We start from the raw sequence: 23,089 nt of genomic DNA, 5'->3' as shown, positions 1-23,089 counted from the left end.
ATCAAATGGATTGAAACGGAATGTGTGCACAGAGCGTTCGGCTCATTCGTAAACGTGACAAGCGGACATGTGGCCGTTTTGCTCCGGATTACTTTTTATCGCTTTCATTTTGCAGTGAATTTCAATTTATGTGATTAATTAGCGAGAAGCGAAAAAATAATTGTGTGTTGTGCATTAATAAAATAAAAACAAAATCACGCATCGAGATAATTAATACTCGTATTTGTTCAAAGCAATTAATCGGCGTGCAGCACATTAAAATATATTAAAATATGCATGCTGTACGTTATTTGTGTTGCTTGCCATGGCGAGTGTGTTGAATAATAAATTTAAATTTTAGCCTTCTTTGATTGGGTATTTTATTGCAATATTTGTTCGTTTATGTATGTTTTTGTTAATATGCTACATACCTGATGGCTTTCATACCTTTTATTCATTTGTATTAAATTAAGAAAAACAAAAAGGTGGCAAGTCCCTTCAAAATATTTATAACTGCGTTCTTAAATACTTTAAGTTCAAAATGGATTAATCCTTCAGTTTGGTAGGGTTCTGCCTAAAATGTGGGGTTCGCTTTCCCTTTCACATTTTTTCATCTGATTCTGCGCTCCACAGCTTTTTAGTTCTAAGGTTAAGGCAGAATTGAGCGTTTCAAATTTAAAAACTCCCATTAAGGTAAACTGAATTGAGCATCACTTTTATGGAAAAAAAAATTACGGTAAATTGATTAATGACGAATGTGTTCGGAAATAAACCCAATTGAGTTGTAAACCAAACAATTAAAACATTTTTTATAATTTTTATTTATTGTCCTTGTTGTTTTATTGAAATGACAAAACAATTGGGAACAATTAGTAAACCACTCATGAACTCAGCCGTGTCATTTAAAAGTCATTAGGGCAAGTAATTTCGCAGAGCAACGAATTCCAACGAAGAGGCTTGACTGTCTGTAGCAGGTGGGCGATGACTTCAACAAGTTACTACTGACAAATGGCATTGAAGAGCATTGACTAAAGTGGAGCAACGAAAAAATCCCATAATACAATAGTATCGTCGTAATAAATGGACCAACGAATACAATGCAAGATGCTGTGTCTTTTCATCTGTTGCTTGCTTATCGGCTACTCGTGGCAGGTGATCGGCTTCTAATTACACATACTTTTTTCAGCATTTTCGCAGGATAAATCTCACTTCTTTCTCTCCACAATACTGTTACGAGCTGAAAATACTGGCACCTACAACTGCTCCAATTGAAAACCAAACGCAATCAGCTGGGCAAAATCGAGCCGCCGAAGTCGCTCTACAACGCCACCTACAAGACGTGTGAGTTTTGGAAGTATGTGAAGCGCATACGGGTCTTCAACAATATGGCACGTCAGCTGCTCTTCAAGAGTGGTGGCAACATGAGCTTGGACTGCCCCTTGTCGGTGGGCACGTATGTCTTCAAAAACATCCACATGCCACCCGACACCGGCATGCTGAAGTTCACGAACTGGCCCAACACGATCTACACACTGCTCAGCACGGTCTACGGCCACTACGAGATCAACGACACTATTATCAAGTCGTGTTAAATATTGTTTCACATTATCAGAAACTAGTTAACTGTTAAAAATAAATATCGAAAAACTTGCACTTCTTCTTCTTCTTCGTTGAATTTATTTAAAGTCTTCCGAAAATAAGCAAATTCGAATATTTGTAAAATTGGCCCCCTTTTTTTAATTAAAGCGCCGTGGCATTAGCAACGTTGCATGTCGAGTAGCGTCACTGTGCGTGTGACCCAATTCCGACGGCTCGCCAAGGGAGCCTAATTATGCAAACATTAGTTTTATTTTCCTTTTCTCATTTCCTGACTTTTTGTTACAATAACCGCGCATTGTTGTTGTGTATTGTTGCATTCTTGCTTTTTGCTTTGGCGGCTTTCTAACATCCGCGCGACTTTAGCGCCAATCAAGCAAATGCAGGGCAAACATTCTGCGCGTTGCACGATGCATGTTGCACAAAAGCCGTAAGAGCTGCGTGCCGCGGCACACTTTGCGGTGCAATTTTTTCTAATTACCGCTGTTTTGAGCGCAGCATAAAAATTCTATTATTTACATGGTATGTATTCCCCTGAGTGCGCGCCTATTGGAGCTCCTGTGTGGCGCACAATCCTGCGGCTTCGGCTTTTGTGGCTCTTTGCAGGTTCAAACGCTGTGTTGGCAATTGTTTTTGCACAAAATTATTTTGAAATTTTAATTAGCAACGGCTATAGGTGGATGTGCTAATATTCGAGTGAAAACAAAGAGAAAGCGAAAAAATAATTCTGTTCGCTGTGATGATAATGAGACATGAAACCAGAATTCCGGAAAATTATGTGTTTAATAACAAAAACTAGATTTAGTTAGGTTTTTTCATTAAAATAATTTTTTTTTTGTTTTTGAATTTATTTTAAAAAAATAAAATTTTGATAAAGATGCATTATTATATTTAATTTTCTATAATATTGCTCAATATATATATACAATTTGCCGTGTGGCAACATGCAAGTAATTTTTCAATTTTCTCTTACTTTTTGTTTTAATTGGGTAAAACTTTTCTGGTTTGTAGGCGAAAAACTGTGACAAGTAATTTTCGCAGGCTTCTCTTGAAGTCAACTTTACTCCATTAAGGGAGTTTTGCATTAACCGAAACAAATGGTGGTCCGATGGTGCAGGGTCAGGGTGAATGCATCAAAACTTCCCAGCCAAGCTCTCCCAGTTTTTGCCGAGTCATCAAAGATGTGTGTGGTCCAGAGTTGTCCTGATGGAACACCTTTCTGTTCATCAGTTCTGACCGTTTTTTTTATGATTGCTTGCTTCAATCTCATCAGTTGTTGATAGTAAAATGTAGAATCAATTGTTCGACCATACTGGAGCGCTTCATAGTGGACGATTCCTTTCCAATCCCACCAAACACACAACATAACCTTACGAGGCGACAATCCTGGGTTTGCGACCATTTGTTGAGCTTCAGCACGCTTGGACCATGATCTTTTTCGCACATTATTGTCGTATTTGATCCACTTTTCGTCTCTTGTTACCATTTGCTTCAGAAATGCTTCGATTTCATTTCRTTTCAGCAAAGAATCGCAGACGTTAATTCGGTTCATTAAATTTTTCACAGACAATTCACATGGTACCCAAACATCGAGCTTCATTTTGTAGCCAGCCTTTTTTAAATGATGCAAAACCGTTTGATAATGAACGTTAAGTTCCTTGGCGATTTCCATAATTTCAGCGACTTTTTCAACGATAGGTCGTCCAGAACGAGGTGCTCTCCAACAGAACGGAAAGCTTTTTTTTTTTGGTTAAATAACGTTTAAAATCTGACCTTTCCAATACTATATGACACAATGTGATTGGTAGCACTGGAGATATACGACTGCAACGACAGCTATTGACAAAATACGAAATGAATTTTTTTTGACTACCCAATATTTTCGTTACGAGGAATAATAAAAATATATGGCTCCGATTGAATTTTACGTCGAATTCGTCATTACATGAAATTACTATTTCAAATCATTGAAACAATTTTCCTCATTTGATTTAGAAAACATCACTTTTAACTACCTGCAACCGTTCAATTCGTGTTATAGAAGCCTTACTACAACTTATTGGAACACAAGATTTCGAAACGATAACAAACATATTACATATGCACCAAGTGGCTTTCAAGCTGATATTTTTAATTCGAACATATTAACTGCTGGCACTCCAGTGATGAAAAGGCAAAATTAATATGTTCCCTTTTTTCGGAATTTTATTGTTATTTTATTAAAATTAAATTGTTAAAACTGCTGTAGTTCGTAGTAAAGCTGATAGCATAATAAAAATAAATCAAAACATCACATTCCCGTCATGGTTGGACGACAATCGAGACACGAGCAAACACAAATTTAACTTATGGAAATCGAAAGATAACACACCCCCGCTGAAAAGCAAAATGTAGTACAACCAAAAACTGCTAACAAAAATCAGAAAAAGCACCGAATCCGTCAGGGTGAAAGAAGGCCAAACGATAAAAGAAAGGTCGCAAATAAAAAGCGCTAAATATGAAGAAATAAGGCCCAGAGCTGCTTTCATACGAAATGCATGTGTGTGAAGAGCTCACAGCCCAGCCACACACACGCACAGACATCAAAACACGCGCATACAATATAAAGTGTAACAGAGAAAATTACATTCAAATCAGACAAAAAATAGTACATTTCATAAACCGAGCAGAGTGGGACTGAATCCGACATGCTGGGGCATTACAAACACACACATACGCACAGAGCCGAGTAGCAGCGCTCAACTGACTGGATGGGATGAGCGACAGTGGCAGAGTGGAAGGTGGAGAGGGCATGAACATGGAACGTGCATGTTAAGCAGCGGCATGAACACGCATAAATCGCCCACACGCCTTTGTTACGTGTATGTATGTGTGTGTATTAATATTCGAATGCAAATGTAACCACACATGTGTTTAAATATGTAACGACTCGGGCACTGGATCAGCAAGTTGTCTGACTAACTAAGAAGGACTCCAGCTCGACCAAATTCCTAAGCCAGCGCATAATACACATACATATGCACACGTCTATATACATACATATTTTCTTGTTTTCTCATGTTTGCCACGTTTACTCCGTTGACACACACACACAGACACACATCTGCATGTGCAAAATAGATATTTACCCGCAGGACCCATAAAGTGTGGCGGCGAACGTGTGTCGTATGTTAACATACAGTTATGTGCGTATGGGTGTATGTGTGTGTGTGGATTATTACATGAAATTTGCATGAAATTCCACCGAAGAAAAATATCGAGAGCAGAAGCTTCCGCAAAACTCGCCAACATCTTGGCTTTAACACAAAGAAACACACACTTTTCGCCACACTCGCACTTACATAAACATGTGGCAGCACTGTTGGACTTTAGTAGTTGCTCCGATTACAAGCGGAAAGGGACGAGCCATTCGCATGCAGTTATTTGCCGATTGTCAAAGCTACGGCAACCATTTTTACAGCAACCGTTATTGAGTAATGAAAAGAGCGTGTATGTGTGTATTTGTCTTGAATATTGCTCGGAGCTTACTGTGAAAATACAACAATAAATCCTTTGAATTTATTATTCGACTGTGCAATTTATGGGAGCGTTTTTCGACAGGTGACTCCACTTTAAAATATTGCTTACATAATTGAGCCGACATTTTGGCTGATAAGACAAATTTATACCTCGGCCCTCCGCTCTACACGCACATAAATATTCGGTATTAATGAGGTACCATGATAAGCCATTTGTGAGATATGATACCCGAGGCAAATTTTAAAGCAACAATAATATATAGAAAATATAACGGAAGCTATAAGCTCGGCTAGAACCGAACGCTGAATACTGCCGCAAATGGTAGGCATTAGAGAGATCTGTAAAAATTGTAAATTGTAACTGAATTAAAATTAAAGTGCAATATTTTCTTATAAAATGTTTCGTTAAAGGGTTACAGGTTACATATTTTATTATTAAATATAGATATTTTTCGTGTAATTAAATAATTTTATTATTTTTTTCACATTTATAAATAAATAATTAAATATAGATATTTTACAAGCATTTTTTTTTTTAAATTTCTAAAGAATTAATTGAAAACGCGGCCATTACGACGACCTTTGCAGTAGTCCCTCGGAAACGAGGTGTTGACAGCAGAACTCCTTATAAGATCATCAATGTTAATAAGAGTAAAGAATAAAATATCAACAAAAACACAAATAGGAGAAAATATTATTTTTGGCAGACGTTTTTACAACAAAATCCAAATTTCGATGAACATTTCTCGACTTATTTTAAATAATTGGAATGAAACAAAAAATCCTTTCTTCAACTTTATAAATTATACCTCGAAGACCTGTGTAAGATTTCACTAAGATCGGTTGAATAATTCGACAGAAATCTTGACCACCGACTTTGAAAACACGATTTCCAGAAAAACGCGTGTAGTTGACCTCAAGCGCGTACCTTTTATCTGAAAAACTATTACGCGACCAACTTGAGAATTCAAGACAATATTCTAGAGATGTTATAGAATTAAAGAAAACAGTAAAAAATATTTTTTCTTAAGCCGTGAAACCCATTTAATCTTTTAATGATCTGAAACATCCATTTTTTAGAGTCTTAGTCCTTAGACTCTAAAGCTAAAGAATGATTAGATTAATTTGTTTGATTAAATCGGAGTATTTTAGGCTTAAAATCCTCATATTAACAAATCTCCAATCGGAACTCAATGTTTAAATTTAATTTCATTTATTTTTATGTAATATTTTACTTTATTTCTGAGTTAATTGGATATGCAGATATCTGCAAGAAACGCTTGTGCGCCTGTTTGGATGTGTGTGACCGCCTGTACTATAGGTATGCATGTATGACTTTCAGAAACGCACGCATGTACATACATATGTATTTGCTCGCATGAAACGATATTTATGTCTGTAACGCACGTAAAGTCCATTAAAACGCCTAAATTACGCTAATGAAAAACTGTGGCGAAAAAAGGGATGAGCAAAATGATAATTATATCAGCATGCGCCTAAGGCGAAAACATTTCTGCTGCGTAATTAACACATGAAATGTCCGAAAACATTGTACAAACCCGAATATGAAAGTGTTTTTATTTTTTTTTTTTTTAATTTTTTTTGTTTATTTTTATAATTGCACACATATTGTGATATGTGTGTGTAGGCCTGTGCAGGCGTGAAAGAATATTCATCATTGTGAATGAACTAAGCAAAAACCATTAGATGGAATAAAAAAGAAAGCAAAATACGCGTGCCATAAGTTAGATAAAAAAAAGTAACGGGGAAATGGTGGAAAGAAACAGTGAAATCAGTTCGTAGTGACTCCACTTATCAGCTTTCTAATAAGCCTCACTCCTAGTTGGGGGCACTTTTTGCGGTGGAAACCATTAAAATTCTTGTTTAGCACTGCCTCTCTCATTACCATCGCATTCCCCAACGTCCAAACTTTGTAATGACCTCATTATTTTGCTAATTTCACAGCTCGCATTTGTTGCACTCTCATTTGGGCGAAATGGCGAAGCGAAAGGCGCTGCCTTTTTATGGTTTTACGCAACTCATTAAAACTCTGACATTATTCTACACCTAAAATCATAAATTTTCATAAAACACACACACACGAGCACTTACATACTTCCGCCATTGCATATGTGTTTGTTGAGGGTGTTGAGGATGTTGAGGGCACCCACGTATGTGTGTGTCGAAAACAGACTGTGCACAACTATTTGGTTACCACAATTGCCTTGCCAATTACAAAATATCAACAGCTTTCTGTTGTATGGGTTTGTGTGTCTGTGTGCATGTAGTGCTGTGTTTACAACTATCGCGTTTGTGCTTGTGGCAGTTGCATTTGTGACTCGAAGTATTCCCCCCTGTGGGACATGTACCCTGTCAACTCTCAGTCGGTCGTCTTCCCTCCAAATATTTTGATCTCTGCTTGCTTTGCATGAACATTTCATTTGAAATTTGGCATTTATTATTGCATGTGGGTGTGGAAATACCCGAGCAGAAGTACAAACGGGCCCATACACATGCGTTATAAGCTTATTTATTTAGATTTTGAATTTTTTTACCAAGCGAAAAACCATAAATCTACTAAATAGCATTGGGAGAGTACATCCAAGACAAATGATTAAACTTATGGCGTTTTTAGTAATTTTTAATTAATCGAATTAACAAGCATAAGTTGTATAAGAAAGGACTGTGATCCTAATATTTGGTTTAACATAATGTTAAGAAAAAGGGATTCACCCCTCTTCGGAGATGTGAAGTTTTATATCGAAACATTTTTTAATATTAAATATTGGGAATAGTTTTCAAAGAAATTCAACTACCAACCAATTAAGATAACGCCATGGGAATATTATGTACCAAATTTGGTGAATAAAAATCATCTAATAAGTCGTTGAGCAAAACTGTTTGCAAAAAAGTAAACCTTTGGGAATAGACAATATATTAGACTTACCAGATTGTTCAATAAGTTTTGTCGTTTGATACGAAAAATACAATTTTATGATTCAATTTACACTTTATTATTCAGTATAATCGCCCTGAACATTATTACACTTGCTCCAACGATCCTCCAATCTGTGGATCCCATCCCTGAAGTGAGAGTCCGGAAGGTCTGCAAAATAAACTCAATTATGACCTCTTCAATTGAAGAAAAACGCTTGCCACGCATACATTTTTTGGGTTTTGGAAACAAATAGAAGTCCCTGGGGGCCAAATCGGGTGGCTACGGTGGATGCTCCAACAATTTGAACTTTAGTTCATGGATTTTAGCCATTGTCAAAACGCCCTTGTCACACTGTGCATTGTCCTGATGAAAAAGGTTTCTTTCTTCTGCAAAGCGGTTCTTTTTTCATGAGTATTTTCCTTTAACTGATCCAAAAGGTGGTAATAATATCCAGAATTAATTGTTTTGCCAGCTTGTAAGTAATCCACAAGCAAAATGCCGATTTCCGGACACGAACTCGTTTAGCCGAATAATCACTTTCACACCATTCTTTAGCCTTTTGTTTTGATGCAGGATTATGGCGATATACACAAATCTTATTCATAGTGATTGATGCACAAAATCCACTTAATCCTTTTTAAAACGCCACAAATGTTGCTGAGGAAGTCGCATACGAATATGTTTTTGTTCCGTTGTTAGCGAATGCGGCACCCATTGTGCACACGGCTTTTTAAAAGCCAAAATATCACTTAAGATATGGCTCACACTGCCTAATGAGATGTGTAGATCTTCCAAAACCATAACCTGAATTTTGGCTATGGTGTTGATGCGCTTTTGGACGTTCTTCACGTGGCTTGTCTTCACGGCTTGTACGACCACGTTTAAAAAAAAATTTGGGCTAGTAGCAACGCCCTCTCTTATCGAACGACAAGACTTATTGAACAACCTGGTATTTGATTTTAGTATAAAACTAAGCAAATAGCGTTATTTGGTATAAGCATCACATCTAATCCTTTCAGACAGTAATAAGTAAACTTGAAATAAATAATTAGAATTTTTTCTTTAGCGAAGTTTGGAATGGTCAAGCTTAAATATATATTATTTCACTTGCATTTTATGATTTCAAAAATTCCAATTCACAAGCGATTAATACACATCAGGATACGTTTCAAATTGCTTTAAAATTAACAACAACTGGTTCTATTCATAGCTGCCAATTATAGTTTGAAACATTTAAAATAACATCAACAGCAACACAAACGCACTCATATCGCATTATATCTGGCTTACCGTCTCGAGCTATCACGACAAATCCTTGCCAACAGCACCACACCCCCTACAGAAATCCTTTTAATTAATAGATTGCTGTGCTGAAGACTTTAGTGACGGATCGTTTGCCAGAAATTGTCGTAGCACGAAGAGATGACGACGTAGACGACGAGAATTAAGTTAGTCATAATCGAATAAAGCATTTCGAATATTTATACGTTTTAGAAAAGTTTCATGCGAATATTTTTCATTTCTGCCTCATCTACCACAACGGTAAAGCAACGAGATTTTGTCTCTCTCTCACACACACACAGGGATCACTTAGTTGAGAGTTTGTCACATGGAAGGCATTGCATATTACTAAACTGTTATAACAGCAACAAAAACTAGAAAAATACTTATTTACGGGTGTTTGTTAGTTGACACTACCTCAATACCTACATTTTAGTTAATTTATAAATTACACGCAATTGTCTAGCTGCTTGGCACCCCACACCCCAGCGACTGCCGCACAAAAGTAGTCAAGAGAGGTAGCTATAAATTTGGAATTTCCTGGCTCCTTTCATAATGTGACACCTTGCTGTGCTCGACGCCTGTCGCTGGCGCTCGTCTCCGTAACTAATGCGTCTTGGTCGTGTTACGAGCATTTTGACTTGATGGTCGGTTGACTTGTCACTTTTTGGTAAACGACCATGTCTGAGTGTAAGTCGTACGTGTCGTTAGTTCGCTTGAGTTGACTGCAAGTAACATATTTTGATGCTTGCAAGGATATCCTTGGCTACGCGGGCTACGTGTTTGGGCCAACGGCTTGGTGTAATTTGCTTACTTGTCTGTCGGCGCTCAGGTTGTTGTGCGATGCTCATTTGCGGTAATAATCCTGCTTAGTGGAGTGAATTTTCACGTTAACTATTAGACGGCTCAAGGGCTAGCGTTTCGTTATTTCGACTATTTCGTACCTTTTTTCTATTTTTTATTTTATTTTTTTTTTTTTTTGGTGAACAAGTATGTGTGTAGCATTAAGAGTGCCTTCGGTAGGGTATTATAAATGGAGGGTAGAGGTGTATTTATACAGGCTGACACGCATAATTGAGATTTTATTTATTTTTCATGGTTCTATTATGTTATTTTTTAAGCTCACTTTTATGATTTAAAAGGACGATCCTGCAAACTTTAAGTTACTTTAAGTGTCTGTCCATTTTGTTTTATGAAAGTATATAATTTGCATCTCAAAAATTCATTCGTTAGAGCAAAGGTACGCGATTAAATTCTGTGTGAAACTCGGTAAATCTGCGACAGAGACGTTTGAGGCTTACCCAGATGTTGCTTTAGCAAGAAGCGGTATGTCTCAGTGGCACCAGGCATTTCTGGAGGGCCAAGGACCTCTTCTTGATGAGTCCAAAGTGAAAACGATGCTCATTGTCGTTTTTCACACCACCATGAATTTGTTCCTCTTGGACAAACCGTTTTACGTGGAAGTCCTCAACAGACCCAAATGAAGGATCAATCGAATCCGACGTGACATCGCAGCCGATTGGAAGTCACATCACGACAACGCCCCGGCTCACCCCACCTTTCTTGTGAACAGCTATCTAGCCAAGTCCGGCATCCTAACGCTTCTGCAGCTGCCCTACATCACAGATGTGACTCCTCGGACTTTTTTTGTTTCCTTGCCTGAAAAGACCGGAATGCAATTCGGTTCTCAAAGCTATTCCGAAGAATGCCTTCTGTGAGCCTATTTTGAAAGCTTTTAAAGAAACGATTGGTTCAATAAATTTTTTTAAATCGACTCAGTCACATTAGTTTCCGGACAAACCCTGTATGTATTTATAATTTGTCATGTGTTTTGAGCGACCTCAGTGCTGTCGCTCTGAATTATGCTCAAAGTAAAGATTCCCCAAACTGAATCGTGGTTTTGTGTTTAAGTATCTACAGCATTATCGTGCACCTCCCAGGTTTCACTTGTATTTCAGGTCGCCAAATTCAGTTTGCGTTGATACAATTTTATTTCATTCAATTTTTTTTTTTTTTTGCCTATAATCAAATGCTCTCAGCCTGCAAGTAGTAGTAAAGTTTTATGGCAAACTTGATCCTCACGAAAATTGAAGCGTCTTTTCCGAGTTAAAGGCACACACACACCCACAAACACAGAATTTTTCATATACGAATACGAATGCATGCAAATCTTCGTGTCTGACACCCGTGACTTTGCCAGAAACTTCTAGCGCGGCTTTGCTGCATTTTCATTTTGACATTGAATATACGAACTTTCAGTCATTCTTTTCCAAACTGCAACTGCTACATTTGTGGCTTTCCTTCTCCGCCTCACATCTCTCCAGCTCTGTGCAGAAGTGCAATTGTTTCGCAGCGCTTGTCAATATTGTTGTAAGTGATACGAGGAAGTTTCTCTTTTAGCTTGAGCGGGAGCTGAGAAAGGGCGGACGTAAACCCATGCACAGATAAATACGCAGCGACATAAAAGTAAAGTGTCCCGCAGAAAACAAGCTTAGCGCACACGCTCGCCCAAGAATGACGCAGTATTAATAAACAAAGAGAGATTTCTGAAGCAGTGAAATTCAAAAGACGCGCGAAGCTCATTCTTCAGTTCTTTGTAAATCGCAAAAAGTGAAATGAGAATATTGCCAAGCAGATTTGGCGAAAATATGCTTGATTTGATTAAAATATATGACTTCCCAGCAATCGCCATGAAATATGACGACCATTTGCATGCTAAGATTTTGTGGAAGAAGAAGCGAACGTCATTTGGTGCATTGAATTTTTTGGTTCCACTCCTAGTAAAAGGATGTGTGGACGCGTGGATGTGCATGTGTTGAAGGTTGATTAATTTTCTGTGACAGAAGTGAAATTTTCTTATTTTATATAACACTCTGCAGAAATATGTTTGTCTGTTTGATTAAATAATTGTACTAGAGAGACAGAACTCATATTAAAGCTTACATAAACTTTAAGTTAAAAATTCCACTACCAACCAATTACAATTATCTTGATGTTGATAAGACATACATACATCAATTGTATTGCTTTTTAAGATGCTTTTCGAACGGGTGACAGGAAGAGGGTAAAAAGATAGCTTGATAACAACGGTTACATTATATAACTTAAATTTATTGGGGGAATATTAAATATGTGGGGATATAGCTCAGTGGTAGAGCATTCGACTGCAGATCGAGAGGTCCCCGGTTCAAACCCGGGTGTCCCCTAATTAAGTTTTTTGCTTGACAGCTCATATACTTAGAACATAAGGATCAAATTCTCTACTTGCTATTTCATTATTGTAATTATTATAAATATAAAAGTAAATGTATATAAATGTTATAAATGTAATAATAACAAAAGGATAAATATTAATTTTAGGTACTTAAAAGGTAATGAAAGTGTAAAATTACATAGTCTAGAAAAGCTACATTTTTCATGAAGAAGACAGAAACGGATTTTATGGGAAATGCTTCTTATCATTGGCGTTTATTTTTTGAAGATTATCTCTTTCAAATGTTGACCGCGGCTATGTCTTAGATGGTCCATCCGGGAGTGTCGACTTAAACTTTTGACATTACCATGTGATATTATATTATATAATCTTGGTGGCCAATAGACCAGCCGAAATTATCTGCTCAACAAAGTGTTCCCTCAATAAAGCCATTGATTGAAGCGATGTGTGGGAAGCCGTCTTGTTGGAACCAAATGTCGCCGGGATCACGAGCTTTAATTTCAAGCATTAAATAGTCGGCCATCATGGCGCGATAACGGTCGCTATTGACATTGACGTTCTCACCGGCATCATTTTTGAACCAACATGGCCAGGTGATACCACCGGCTTACAAGTCACACAAAAACGGTATTTTTTCTGCAATTAGCTCTTCAATATCTTCAGGTTACTTTTCGTTCGAAATTCGACAATTTTTTAGATACGAAAACGATGGATCGTCTTGGAACTTTCGCTTTCAATTTACAATCTCGACGTAAAATGCGCCAAGTCGTTTCATACGTCAATTCGAGTTGTTGCGAACGGCACCGGAGCGACCCTTCACGGCCTTCGTTTATACTCTCAGATACGGCTGGTATATTTTCTACACTGCATGCTGGACGTGGTCTATGTGTATTCGGCCGAATATTATCCAATAATGAATACTAGGTCTCAAAATGGGTGATGGTGTTGCGAGTAGTACTCTTACTAGCCAATTATGCTGAGCATAAGAATAACGAAGCGCGCTAAACATATTCTTTACAGAACGTGAATTTGCTTAATAAAGTTGAACAACGCTTACGTTCAGGCGTAAGTCCAATATTGAAAAAAATACTTGAAATACTCGCGGATGATCAGTCAAAAATAGACAATTGAAGAAAGTACCTCTATTTGGATCACCCGTTATTTAGCGAACCTCATTTATAAAACATTAAAAATTATAAATAAACCTCTACTAGGCAACTCTCACCCTTGCGTTTTGAAAAGGGTAGAAAATGTTTTTTCCGCTTAGAAGACGACATTAAAGGAAAGAACAAACTAACCTAAAAAAAATAGAGAAAATATCACTCAACTTTTTTAGTCCAAGCAAAGGACAAAATTAATGCAACATATTTATTACCAAAGAAATCGTTTTAAAAAATCCTGATTATATTATACAAAGCGAAAGGTGTGTTATTTCGGCCTGTTCGAACGTAGCCCTGGTGGGATGAGTATAATTTATGAAATTTGTTTAATGCGGGATGGGTAGAAAGGATTATGTCTGCTTAAAACATTTCTTCAAAACTACGATACTAATAATAATTTTAGTTGATAAGCGGTTCACTTTAGATGATCCTGTAAGGAGTTGTGTTACGCGAACTTAGCTTTTTTCCAAGGGGTCACCGGAAGTGGCTTCGCAATGGCCGAGTTTAAAATATATATATTTTTTCAGAATTTCTTTGTTAATAGGGTATGTTTGTAACAACAAAAAAATGTACTCAAATATTTCATTTCTATATGAGAAAAAAATTTTTGAAAAAAGACTGTTTTTTATCTGATGGAACCCACATATTCCCTTAATTAATTTAAAGAACATCATAGTGCCTAAATTTATTACCAACAACGGTGCTTCGGAATTCTAAAGAGAAAGGCTGTTAACATAAAACAGATCTGTTATATCTCTGTTCAGAGGAAATGTTAATGACTTCATTCTCACCACAAGCTGAACCGTTTTCAAATACAAATTCAAAAGAAAGAAAAGACAAAAGCAAAAGCAGAATAAACCCAACTGAATGAAATAGAATATTCTACACGTACAAGCAGTGCATATTGAAATACCGTTTTGGCGAAAATATTTAATATGGGGATATAGCTCAGTGGTAGAGCATTCGACTGCAGATCGAGAGGTCCCCGGTTCAAACCCGGGTGTCCCCTTAATAACTTTTTTTTGTTTTTTTTTAGAATATTTTGAAATTCAAAATTTGGCTGTAAATTATTATTTAAATGCTTTTAATTCAATTCCATCATATCACATATGGCTGATTGGTAAGCAAAGTGTTGTGAAATATTTAATTATTTCTCATGATTATGACTAATGTTTAATAATAAAAGTATATCCCGAAGCAGAACGAAATATTCAAGTTTAATGTACTCAATTGTTTCAAAACGGCTTCCCCAAAGCGGTCGTTTGAGTTTGAGCTCACGAAGAATCAATACAATATGCGACGGTGGATTATCGTGGTGCAAAAACCAATAGTTGTCGGCCCATAATTACGGCTCTTGCACGAAAAGCTTGACGAAAACTACCCACAAAACTCAAAAAGTATTTCTATTGACAGTTTGCCTAGCCGGAGAGAACTCGGAGTGTACCACACCTCGATAATCGAAGAAAACTGTTGACATAAGCTTGATTTTTGACCTGCTTTGACGTGGTTTTTCGGCTCGGCTCACTTTTGCCACGATATTCGACCGTTTGATCGTCTTTTTGAAATTGTCGATTTTAAACTTCAATAAAGTTTAACCGTAGGCAAACAATCTAGTGTTTCATTCATTTTCAATACCACTAAGCATTCAAAGATTTTCTGAACTCTGTCATCGCCGTTATGATCATTAATTAATAGCTAAATCAACAAGTAAATGTCTGAGTGCAAGCCCAACAGTTTGCCAATAGTAATTGTATTTTATTGACAAAGAAAGAATGATTACATACACGCAAGAACCTTTGTATAAAAATTACAGAATTTCAAATTACATACTAACTCCAACCCTTTATAATAGGAAAACGTGAATTATTGTCATCCGTTGATGGCAAATCGTAAATAAATGTTTAATCTTTGTCAAACGATTTCAGAATTAAAGTGTATATGATTTTTCGTGTTGCGATACAACCTATTAAAACTTGCAAATGACTTTAGTAGACCAATAAAATAATGAAGAACAGCAAGAAGGTAGTTAGAATTGTTCTTGCCTCACATACACAGTGAAGCGCCACTGTATGTAGGGTACAGTGACAGCTCAGTCATTTATCCCCAATAGGAAATTGTTTTGTGTGCATTTTGACGGAGAAGCCCCAATTGGGGATATAGCTCAGTGGTAGAGCATTCGACTGCAGATCGAGAGGTCCCCGGTTCAAACCCGGGTGTCCCCTTAATAACCTTTTTTTTACTTTTTTAGAATATTTTCAAATTCAAAATTTGGCTGCAAATTATTATTTAAACCTTTTTAATTCAGTTTCATCATATCATATACGGTTTATTGGTAAACGAAGTATTGTGAAATATGAAATTATTTCTCATATTATTATTATATGTTTCTATTTTATTATTTCATAAGTTGTTGGAGCATGGAGTTCACGCAAGTGAGGGAAATTCTCTGATTGCCATTCACTTTGTAGTGGGCGGAAACGATTCTTTTACATATGACTTAAGCAGCTCACAACTTCCGGTCCTAGTCCAAGTATCATCTGGGTAGCAAGAGAACATCCGTTTGAAGGCGAGCTAAAGTGAGAAGGCGAAAGATCCCCTCCGCAGGGTTGTGAGCTGAGTTTGGCACCCGCCACGTTAAAAAAAAGAAAAATATAACTCGGCTATAAACGAGTAAGAGGTGTATACGCTAGTTAAGGAGAAGAATTAAAAAATTCCACCATCAGATTTGTCTTTTTTCGCTATGCTACTCTCTCAATGGTTGCACTTAATATATCTTTTGGAGTACTTGTTAACGGAAATTATACGATTTACTAATAATATATTAAGCTTAGCATACTTATAATTTACATTGGAAATATTTATTCAAGCTTTTTTTTAATTAATAAGTTTAAAAAAACTGTGAAAGGAAAATAAAAAAGTCTACTGGGCTCAACCGGGATTTGAACCCGGGACCTCTCGCACCCAAAGCGAGAATCATACCCCTAGACCATTGAGCCGCACAAAATTTTACTCAAAATTGTACTATTTAGCACCACACGTGGGTATTTCACCATTAGCAAAATTTAGCATATCCTACATAATGAGCTATTCAGTTTATATGTACATATGTTACCATTTGTAGACAAACATATTTGGGTACATTAAATGCCAACATTGATATGCTCTTACTTATTTTGCGGATAAGGAAGGACGAGTTCAAAATACCTGCAGTTTCAGAACAAATTGAAGATTCTGATCAAATTTAAAAGCTGAACTTTCAAATGTAAATATTTTGTTTCAGTATTTTTGCCTCAGAGAAAACATTTGAGCATATCATTAAACTTATGCTCTTACTTTGTGTAAGTAACTAGAAAACCAAACAACGAAGAATCAAACCCACCCAAAAATCCATGAACAGTTTTCAAACCTATTAAGAGAAAACATTGCCTGAATGTAAGAATTAGAATGACGGAACAAAATTATATTTATTATATGTTGTCACAAATTATTAGCAGTTTCATTTTAATTTTTGAAATAACATACGTATTTTGGAAAGATGTGTAAAACAAGCCAGTCCAAAATATTCGTAATTCCTAAAGAAAATAAATATTACAAAAAAAAAAAAGTGACTATTTGGAGATGCGGGGCATCGATCCCCGTACCTCTCACATGCTAAGCGAGCGCTCTACCATCTGAGCTACATCCCCACCAAACACATTTGGGCCAAATGCACTATAATACTAAAGCCCACCTGCGTTGAATTGTTGATTCTTATAGAAGAAACACTACCTACAAACGTATTTTAGAAATATAGTATATGGCTGGTTTTGCTTGGTTTATTTTCTCATATACATACGTACGTATTGGAATTGCTACAACCAACTACATATATCTAATTTCGCTTTAGTGCCTCTTAAACTCAAATGGTATTGTGTGGGGATATAGCTCAGTGGTAGAGCATTCGACTGCAGATCGAGAGGTCCCCGGTTCAAACCCGGGTGTCCCCTTAATTGTTTTTTTTTGGCCTATTAATTTTATATTTTACAACTGATTTTTTTTTTTAATTTTACGTAAATATAAAATAAATAAATTTGTGCACAATTGCATATGATCGGATGTTATATGAATCCAGCAGTAGGAAACGAACACGTAATGCTGACGGATAAAGATAGTGAATATGTGTAATCTAAGTATAGTAAATCCAAGTATGACACGCTAATATGTATATAAATACATGCTATATATACCTATTAACGATATATATCTGTTAGCTGTCTTAATAAGTGTACATTAGATTATATAGTCCATAGTCCCTAATGGATGGCTGAGTTCAAAAGTTTCGATGTGCTTTCGATAAGTCGTGTGAGAAATAACTAGTGATTTCTTAAATTTTTCCGATTTTGGAATCATATTTGAAAATTTTTTAAGATAGAAATTCGATAAGTCCTATTTTATAAAAGAATTTGATCGGGTATCTCAAGGTGTTATATTTTAGTTCTTTTTTGAAACGGTCCCAATTATTAAAATTTTCAACGTTCAAAAAATAGTGCCGTTAAAAGGAAACCAAACTATAAAACTAAAATAAAAAACTATGAAATTAAAATAAAAATGTGTTCCATTAAATTTTCTGCACAACTTTTTTGCTGAAACAACAACACTGTGCGCTTACAACTGAGTCTGTCGCTTTATATGCGTCCCTTTGGTACATTGAAAAATAAACCAAATAAATCTGGTAATCAACAACTAAAGACATGCATGTCGTTTGTGTGTTGCGCAGCAACACTCTTCGCTAATCAGCTTATCAGTTGTCGTTTGTGCTCGCAAACATTGCAAATGCACAGTTGTGCCACCAGCCCTCATTCAGTAGCCGCTACACAGCACGCGCAACTGGTACTCTCTCGGCGCAGCACTTAGCAAACGATTTAATTAGATTGATCAAGAGGGGAACTTGTAAATTCGCCAAAATATGAATCGCTGGCAAAATCGTGTAGCCGTCGTGACCGGCGCCAGTTCGGGCATTGGTGCGGCCTGTGCCAAGTTGATTGTGGCTGCTGGCATAAAAGTGGTGGGCCTGGCGCGGCGCGTACACCGCCTGGAGGAGCTTAAGCAATCACTGCCTACCGAACAGCAACCGTTCTTCCATTTCAGGCAGTGCGATGTTTCGCAGGAGCAGCAGGTCAGCGAGGCCTTCGATTGGATCGAACAGACACTGGGTGGCACCGACATACTCGTCAGCAATGCGGGCATACTGCGCGATGGCAACCTAGTCGACATGTCAGTTAGCGATATACGTGATGTGGTCAACACCAATTTGATGGGCTCGATTTATTGTTTGCAAAATGCGCTCAAAAGCATGCGAAAGCGCAACTATCCCGGTCACTTAATTTTCATCAACAGTACTGCCGGTCTAGCGGGCTACAATCCGGGTAAGGACGAACCGAGCTTAAACGTCTATACACCGACGAAGTTCGCTCTGAATGCGGTCAATGAGATTTGCCGACAGGAGTTGATCACGTTGAAGACGAAGATCAAGACGACAGTAAGTGCACAAATATGATATTGGAGAACCCTAGTTTTTGAATGATGATTGTTTCTTGATTTTTCAGAATATCAGCCCCGGCTGGGTGTCCACCGAAATCGTGCCGGACGAGACGAAAGCTCAGCTAGGTGATGTTATACTCCAGGCCGCCGATATCGCCAATGCAGTAATCTATGCGCTCTCCACGCCCCCGCACGCGCAAGTACAAGAGATAACGCTGCGTGCTGTCGGCGAGTGGTTCTAAGGTAGTCGATGAAGGAAGGGGAGTAAAATAATGTGCGCAAACACTCACATATATAAACCTATATGCATATGTAAATATCAAAATAAATATATTTAGCACATTTTTGCACAAATTTCCAGCTCTCATTCTCATGCCGTGTTTATTTTCGTTATAAACAAAATTTATTTGGTGTTTTTGTTATTGTGTAGACGTAGCTCAATTGTTTACTATGCATACTCTGCGCCACTGGCCACACAAAGTCTATTTAATTTGAAGCGGCCGCTCGTTGATTGTGTTCGACTGATGAAGTCATTAAACTGTCATCACCTGATAATCATAAAATTACGTGTTTGTTGCTATTGTAGTTGCCATTGATATTGTTTTTGGGCGATAAGTGCGATGAATGCGCTCCAATAAGCAAATTAATAGCAACAAGCGATTTACGTGAAATTAATTGGAGGCACACAGAGCTGGAGTGCCGTGCGAAAAGAGAGAAAAAGAGAGAGATGGAGAGAAAAATTGGGAGAAAGAGCGTGAGTGGGAGCGATAACGGAATTGTATACAACGAAAAGCGGGAGGCGTGTGCGGCTGACCGAACGCGTACAATCACAACAACAATCTAATCAATACAACAATTGAGTTGTGTTGGCTTTTCTATCGGCAATAAATGTCAGTTAAGCGATTAAATTATTCAGCAGGCCTCTGGAAGGGACTAATTAAAAACAAATAAATGCCGGAATTTGCAGAAAAGCTTCCCAGCATTGTTTATATACATACACACACAATTTATAACAACATAGTATTAGAGAGTAAAATATGATGAAAATAAAATATTTAAAAGGGAAATTAGCCAAAATGTGCACTCGAGTCTATGAAAATCTTCTGTGAGCACATTCCACTTGATTCCAGAAATTGTGTACAAATTGTGTAGATTTTCGATAAGATGGAGACAAAAAAGAATATAGGTTATGCGAGTTTCGTCGCGCTTGTTTCGATATTTCTGAGACTTTTGATAAGACTAGACTACTACAAAAGTAGACCGATAGGGATATCAAAGGACGCCATATTTTTCCACTCTTTTGACATTTCTCTTCAGTAACGTTTGTTATTTGATCATGGAAAGATCCAACAACGACTCGAAATTATTAAAATTTACTATCGAAACTCGGAATCAGTGGCCTCAACTTTGAGAGCGGGGTTTTCAATAAGAACGCGACAAAAGTTTTTTTATAATAAAACAAAAACGGTTTGGAATATCGATAAAATTCTTCATTCCTGTGCAAGTACATTCGTGCGTACTGCATGAGTCACCATTGCATTTCGAAAAACTACGGTTTGGTGAGGTTTATGGGCCGATGGCGTCATTGTACCGTACTTCGTCCGCTATGCTCAAGACCCGGATGTTACTGTGAATGGGAATCGCTACCGCCCAATCATAACCGAATATTTTTGTCCCGAATTAGATGAAATGGACTTGGACAATAACTGATTCCAACAGGACGGCGTCACAAGCCACACAGCGAATGTCACAAACGATTTATTGCAAACCAAGTTTGGTGAACATTTTACCTCACGAAATGACTCAGTTAATTGGCCGTCTCCGTCGTTAATTTTGTTAGGTTTTTTTGTTGGGTTTGGTCTAGCCATAAGTTGCTCAGTTTAGTGAAATTGTCGAAAGATATAGAACACTTTTGAATAAGTTGAAATCTTCAAAAACATAGAATATACAATTTTTTTTTTAATTTTCACCATTTTAGTAAAAAAAATTCATTTCTTCTATTTGCTCGATGAAGCAAATAATTAAACTCAAGAAACAAAATTTTAAAAAATTTGTATTGGCTGCCATATCTGGCCGCATGATACATTCACACACATACTGTACGCGCACTTAGTTGGAATTTACTACATCTAAGGGCCTGAGGGCCTAGGCTTGTGGAACTGAACGAACAAGTATCTTAATTAAAATATTTCGCTGCAAACAATGCTAAGAAATTCCAATGTTTAACTTTGTCAAGAGAAGCCCGCAGGAGTTGTGAATTCTCATTTTCAGAAGGAGCTCAAGCTTTCAAACATATATCGATCCACGAAAAATGTACAACTCCCGGAATTTACACGCATGTCGGGGCATACTTGTGTATGCGAGTGTAATTCGAAAATGAGCAAAGTGGTGAAATTGCGTAGATGTGTGCGCCGATATTGAGTTATGATAGATAATAAATGGGATAATGTGTGCGTGAGGGTTAAACTGCTGACAGCCTTCACGAAGACAATCCGCAAATATGACACGCTGCATGTATGCATGTACGTATGTGTGCGCTGAAGTTAAGTGCAATCAAGTTTAATTAAAATGTGAAAAATAAAAGTAAAATATAAAAACTGAATGACAGAGCATAAAGCAAACTTTTTCAGCTGCCGAAAAGCAAAAGTAATCGCTTCCTGTTGCCTACTAGAGAGCGCCTTGCATCCCTAACCGAGCGCCTGTACGTGTGTGAGCGGCGTTTTTTACTAGCTACTGGAAGCTACTGCTCAAACTGCGGTTGTGTGTGCGAAGGGTGTACATGTGCATGGTTTTTTATGCAATGTGCGCTCTTGCGCGACGCTCACATACACGCAGCAGTGCACAGCTGACTACGCTTTCAAGCTCTTTTTTGGGTTTTTTTTAGACCCCTGTCATAGTCGAAAAGGTTGCTTAACGCAGGTTGACTGCTGTGGGTTCTGCACGCAGCCTTCCGCTCGCTGTTCTTCGGGCTTAATGAGTTTTGAAATTCGGTCTTGCGCCTGCACCTGCCCCACACATGTGGCCAGCACGCACATAAGCGCATATACTTGCGCGCGGAAATTCCTGTGCTCCGTGAGGCAAGCGGCACTTTTTGTTGCGCAGTTTTCACGCTCGAAACACCATGACGAGCGACCGAATTCAGGTTATGTGCTTAAGGGGCCATACCAGTGTGACGCATGAAAAATTAGGCGATTTTCCTGAATTTGTTTAAAAGAAAGTATTAGATTGAATGTTTCGACGTTCTATGGACGTAATTAAGTATATTTTTAGTTGTATTAAAAAAATATTGAGTTATGCGCTGTCTGCAGAAGTGCCGAAAAAAGTGCCTCAACTGCTGGCATGATTCCGGTCGAATGAGTAGCTGAAACAAAAAAAATCGAAATGTGTATTAAACTAAATATATTTTCTTACAGTGAACTACGATCTTTGAAAAATATCAAATATAAAGAAAATGCCGTAATTTTGAAAAAAAAAAATCGTTTGTTTTTACGAAAAATTGTCGTTTTTTTAATGCCAAATTCACAATTTTCAATTGCATAGCAAATGCATTCAACTATGCCCAGTTTTAATTTGAAGTCGATCGGTAAATTTCTTGTTGAGTTATGATGTCAGCAATTTTGAAAAATGTCGTTTCGAGAAAAACGCGTTTAAAGTTTCACTCATATATCATTATACCTCCGAGCGGTCGCTCTTTAGAACGCTGTAATCCGAAAACTATTCAAGATACGGCCTTCCCGATTTCAAAAGACATTTTTGAATATATAAACTATCGAAAAAAAAAAAAAATTTTTTGAAATGGTCACACTGGTATAGCCCCTTAAAGCTGGCACGAAAAAAGCGCATGGAAGGGAGAAAGGAAATTTTCAGGAAGCATAGGTGGAAG

At 37.3% G+C, this 23,089-nt stretch overlaps 2 protein-coding genes and 6 non-coding genes across 8 annotated transcripts; 6 read left to right on the top strand and 2 right to left on the bottom strand.

Moving 5' to 3' along the window:
- Positions 1-1,232: 1,232 nt before the first annotated feature.
- LOC108971302 lies at positions 1,233-1,571 on the top strand (the record flags this gene model as incomplete). Its single annotated transcript, XM_018937267.1, has 1 exon — positions 1,233-1,571. A coding segment is annotated over one exon (339 nt), but the record flags the coding sequence as incomplete, so codon positions are not given.
- Positions 1,572-12,446: 10,875 nt separating this feature from the next.
- On the top strand, positions 12,447-12,518 carry Trnac-gca. Its single transcript has one exon. It is a non-coding gene; the product is annotated as a tRNA-Cys (tRNA).
- A 2,105-nt stretch (positions 12,519-14,623) lies between these two features.
- On the top strand, positions 14,624-14,695 carry Trnac-gca. Its single transcript has one exon. It is a non-coding gene; the product is annotated as a tRNA-Cys (tRNA).
- A 1,141-nt stretch (positions 14,696-15,836) lies between these two features.
- On the top strand, positions 15,837-15,908 carry Trnac-gca. Its single transcript has one exon. It is a non-coding gene; the product is annotated as a tRNA-Cys (tRNA).
- A 702-nt stretch (positions 15,909-16,610) lies between these two features.
- Positions 16,611-16,682, bottom strand: Trnap-ugg. The gene has a single exon. It is a non-coding gene; the product is annotated as a tRNA-Pro (tRNA).
- Positions 16,683-17,299: 617 nt separating this feature from the next.
- On the bottom strand, positions 17,300-17,372 carry Trnaa-agc. The gene has a single exon. It is a non-coding gene; the product is annotated as a tRNA-Ala (tRNA).
- A 228-nt stretch (positions 17,373-17,600) lies between these two features.
- Trnac-gca lies at positions 17,601-17,672 on the top strand. The gene has a single exon. It is a non-coding gene; the product is annotated as a tRNA-Cys (tRNA).
- An 848-nt stretch (positions 17,673-18,520) lies between these two features.
- Positions 18,521-19,575, top strand: LOC108971339 (farnesol dehydrogenase). Its single transcript, XM_018937327.1, has 2 exons — positions 18,521-19,204; positions 19,272-19,575. Exons 1-2 carry the CDS (start codon positions 18,632-18,634, stop codon positions 19,446-19,448), a joined length of 750 nt encoding a protein of 249 aa, XP_018792872.1. The 5' UTR covers positions 18,521-18,631; the 3' UTR covers positions 19,449-19,575.
- The last annotated feature ends 3,514 nt before the right edge of the window (positions 19,576-23,089 follow it).

The sequence above is a fragment of the Bactrocera latifrons genome, unplaced genomic scaffold (genome assembly GCF_001853355.1).
Source record: "Bactrocera latifrons isolate USDA-ARS-PBARC rearing strain unplaced genomic scaffold, ASM185335v1 scaffold_34, whole genome shotgun sequence".
Classification (NCBI taxonomy): Eukaryota; Metazoa; Arthropoda; class Insecta; order Diptera; family Tephritidae; genus Bactrocera; species Bactrocera latifrons.
This window is presented reverse-complemented; position numbering and strand designations above follow the sequence as displayed.

What these genes read in the sequence shown, in the direction of transcription:
- LOC108971339 (XM_018937327.1), top strand. Translation starts at nt 18,632, where the DNA reads ATGAATCGCTGGCAAAATCGTGTAGCCGTCGTGACCGGCGCCAGTTCG. An exon ending in AGACGAAGATCAAGACGACA is followed by an intron (nt 19,205 to 19,271) that starts GTAAGTGCACAA and finishes TTGATTTTTCAG; the next exon opens with AATATCAGCCCCGGCTGGGT.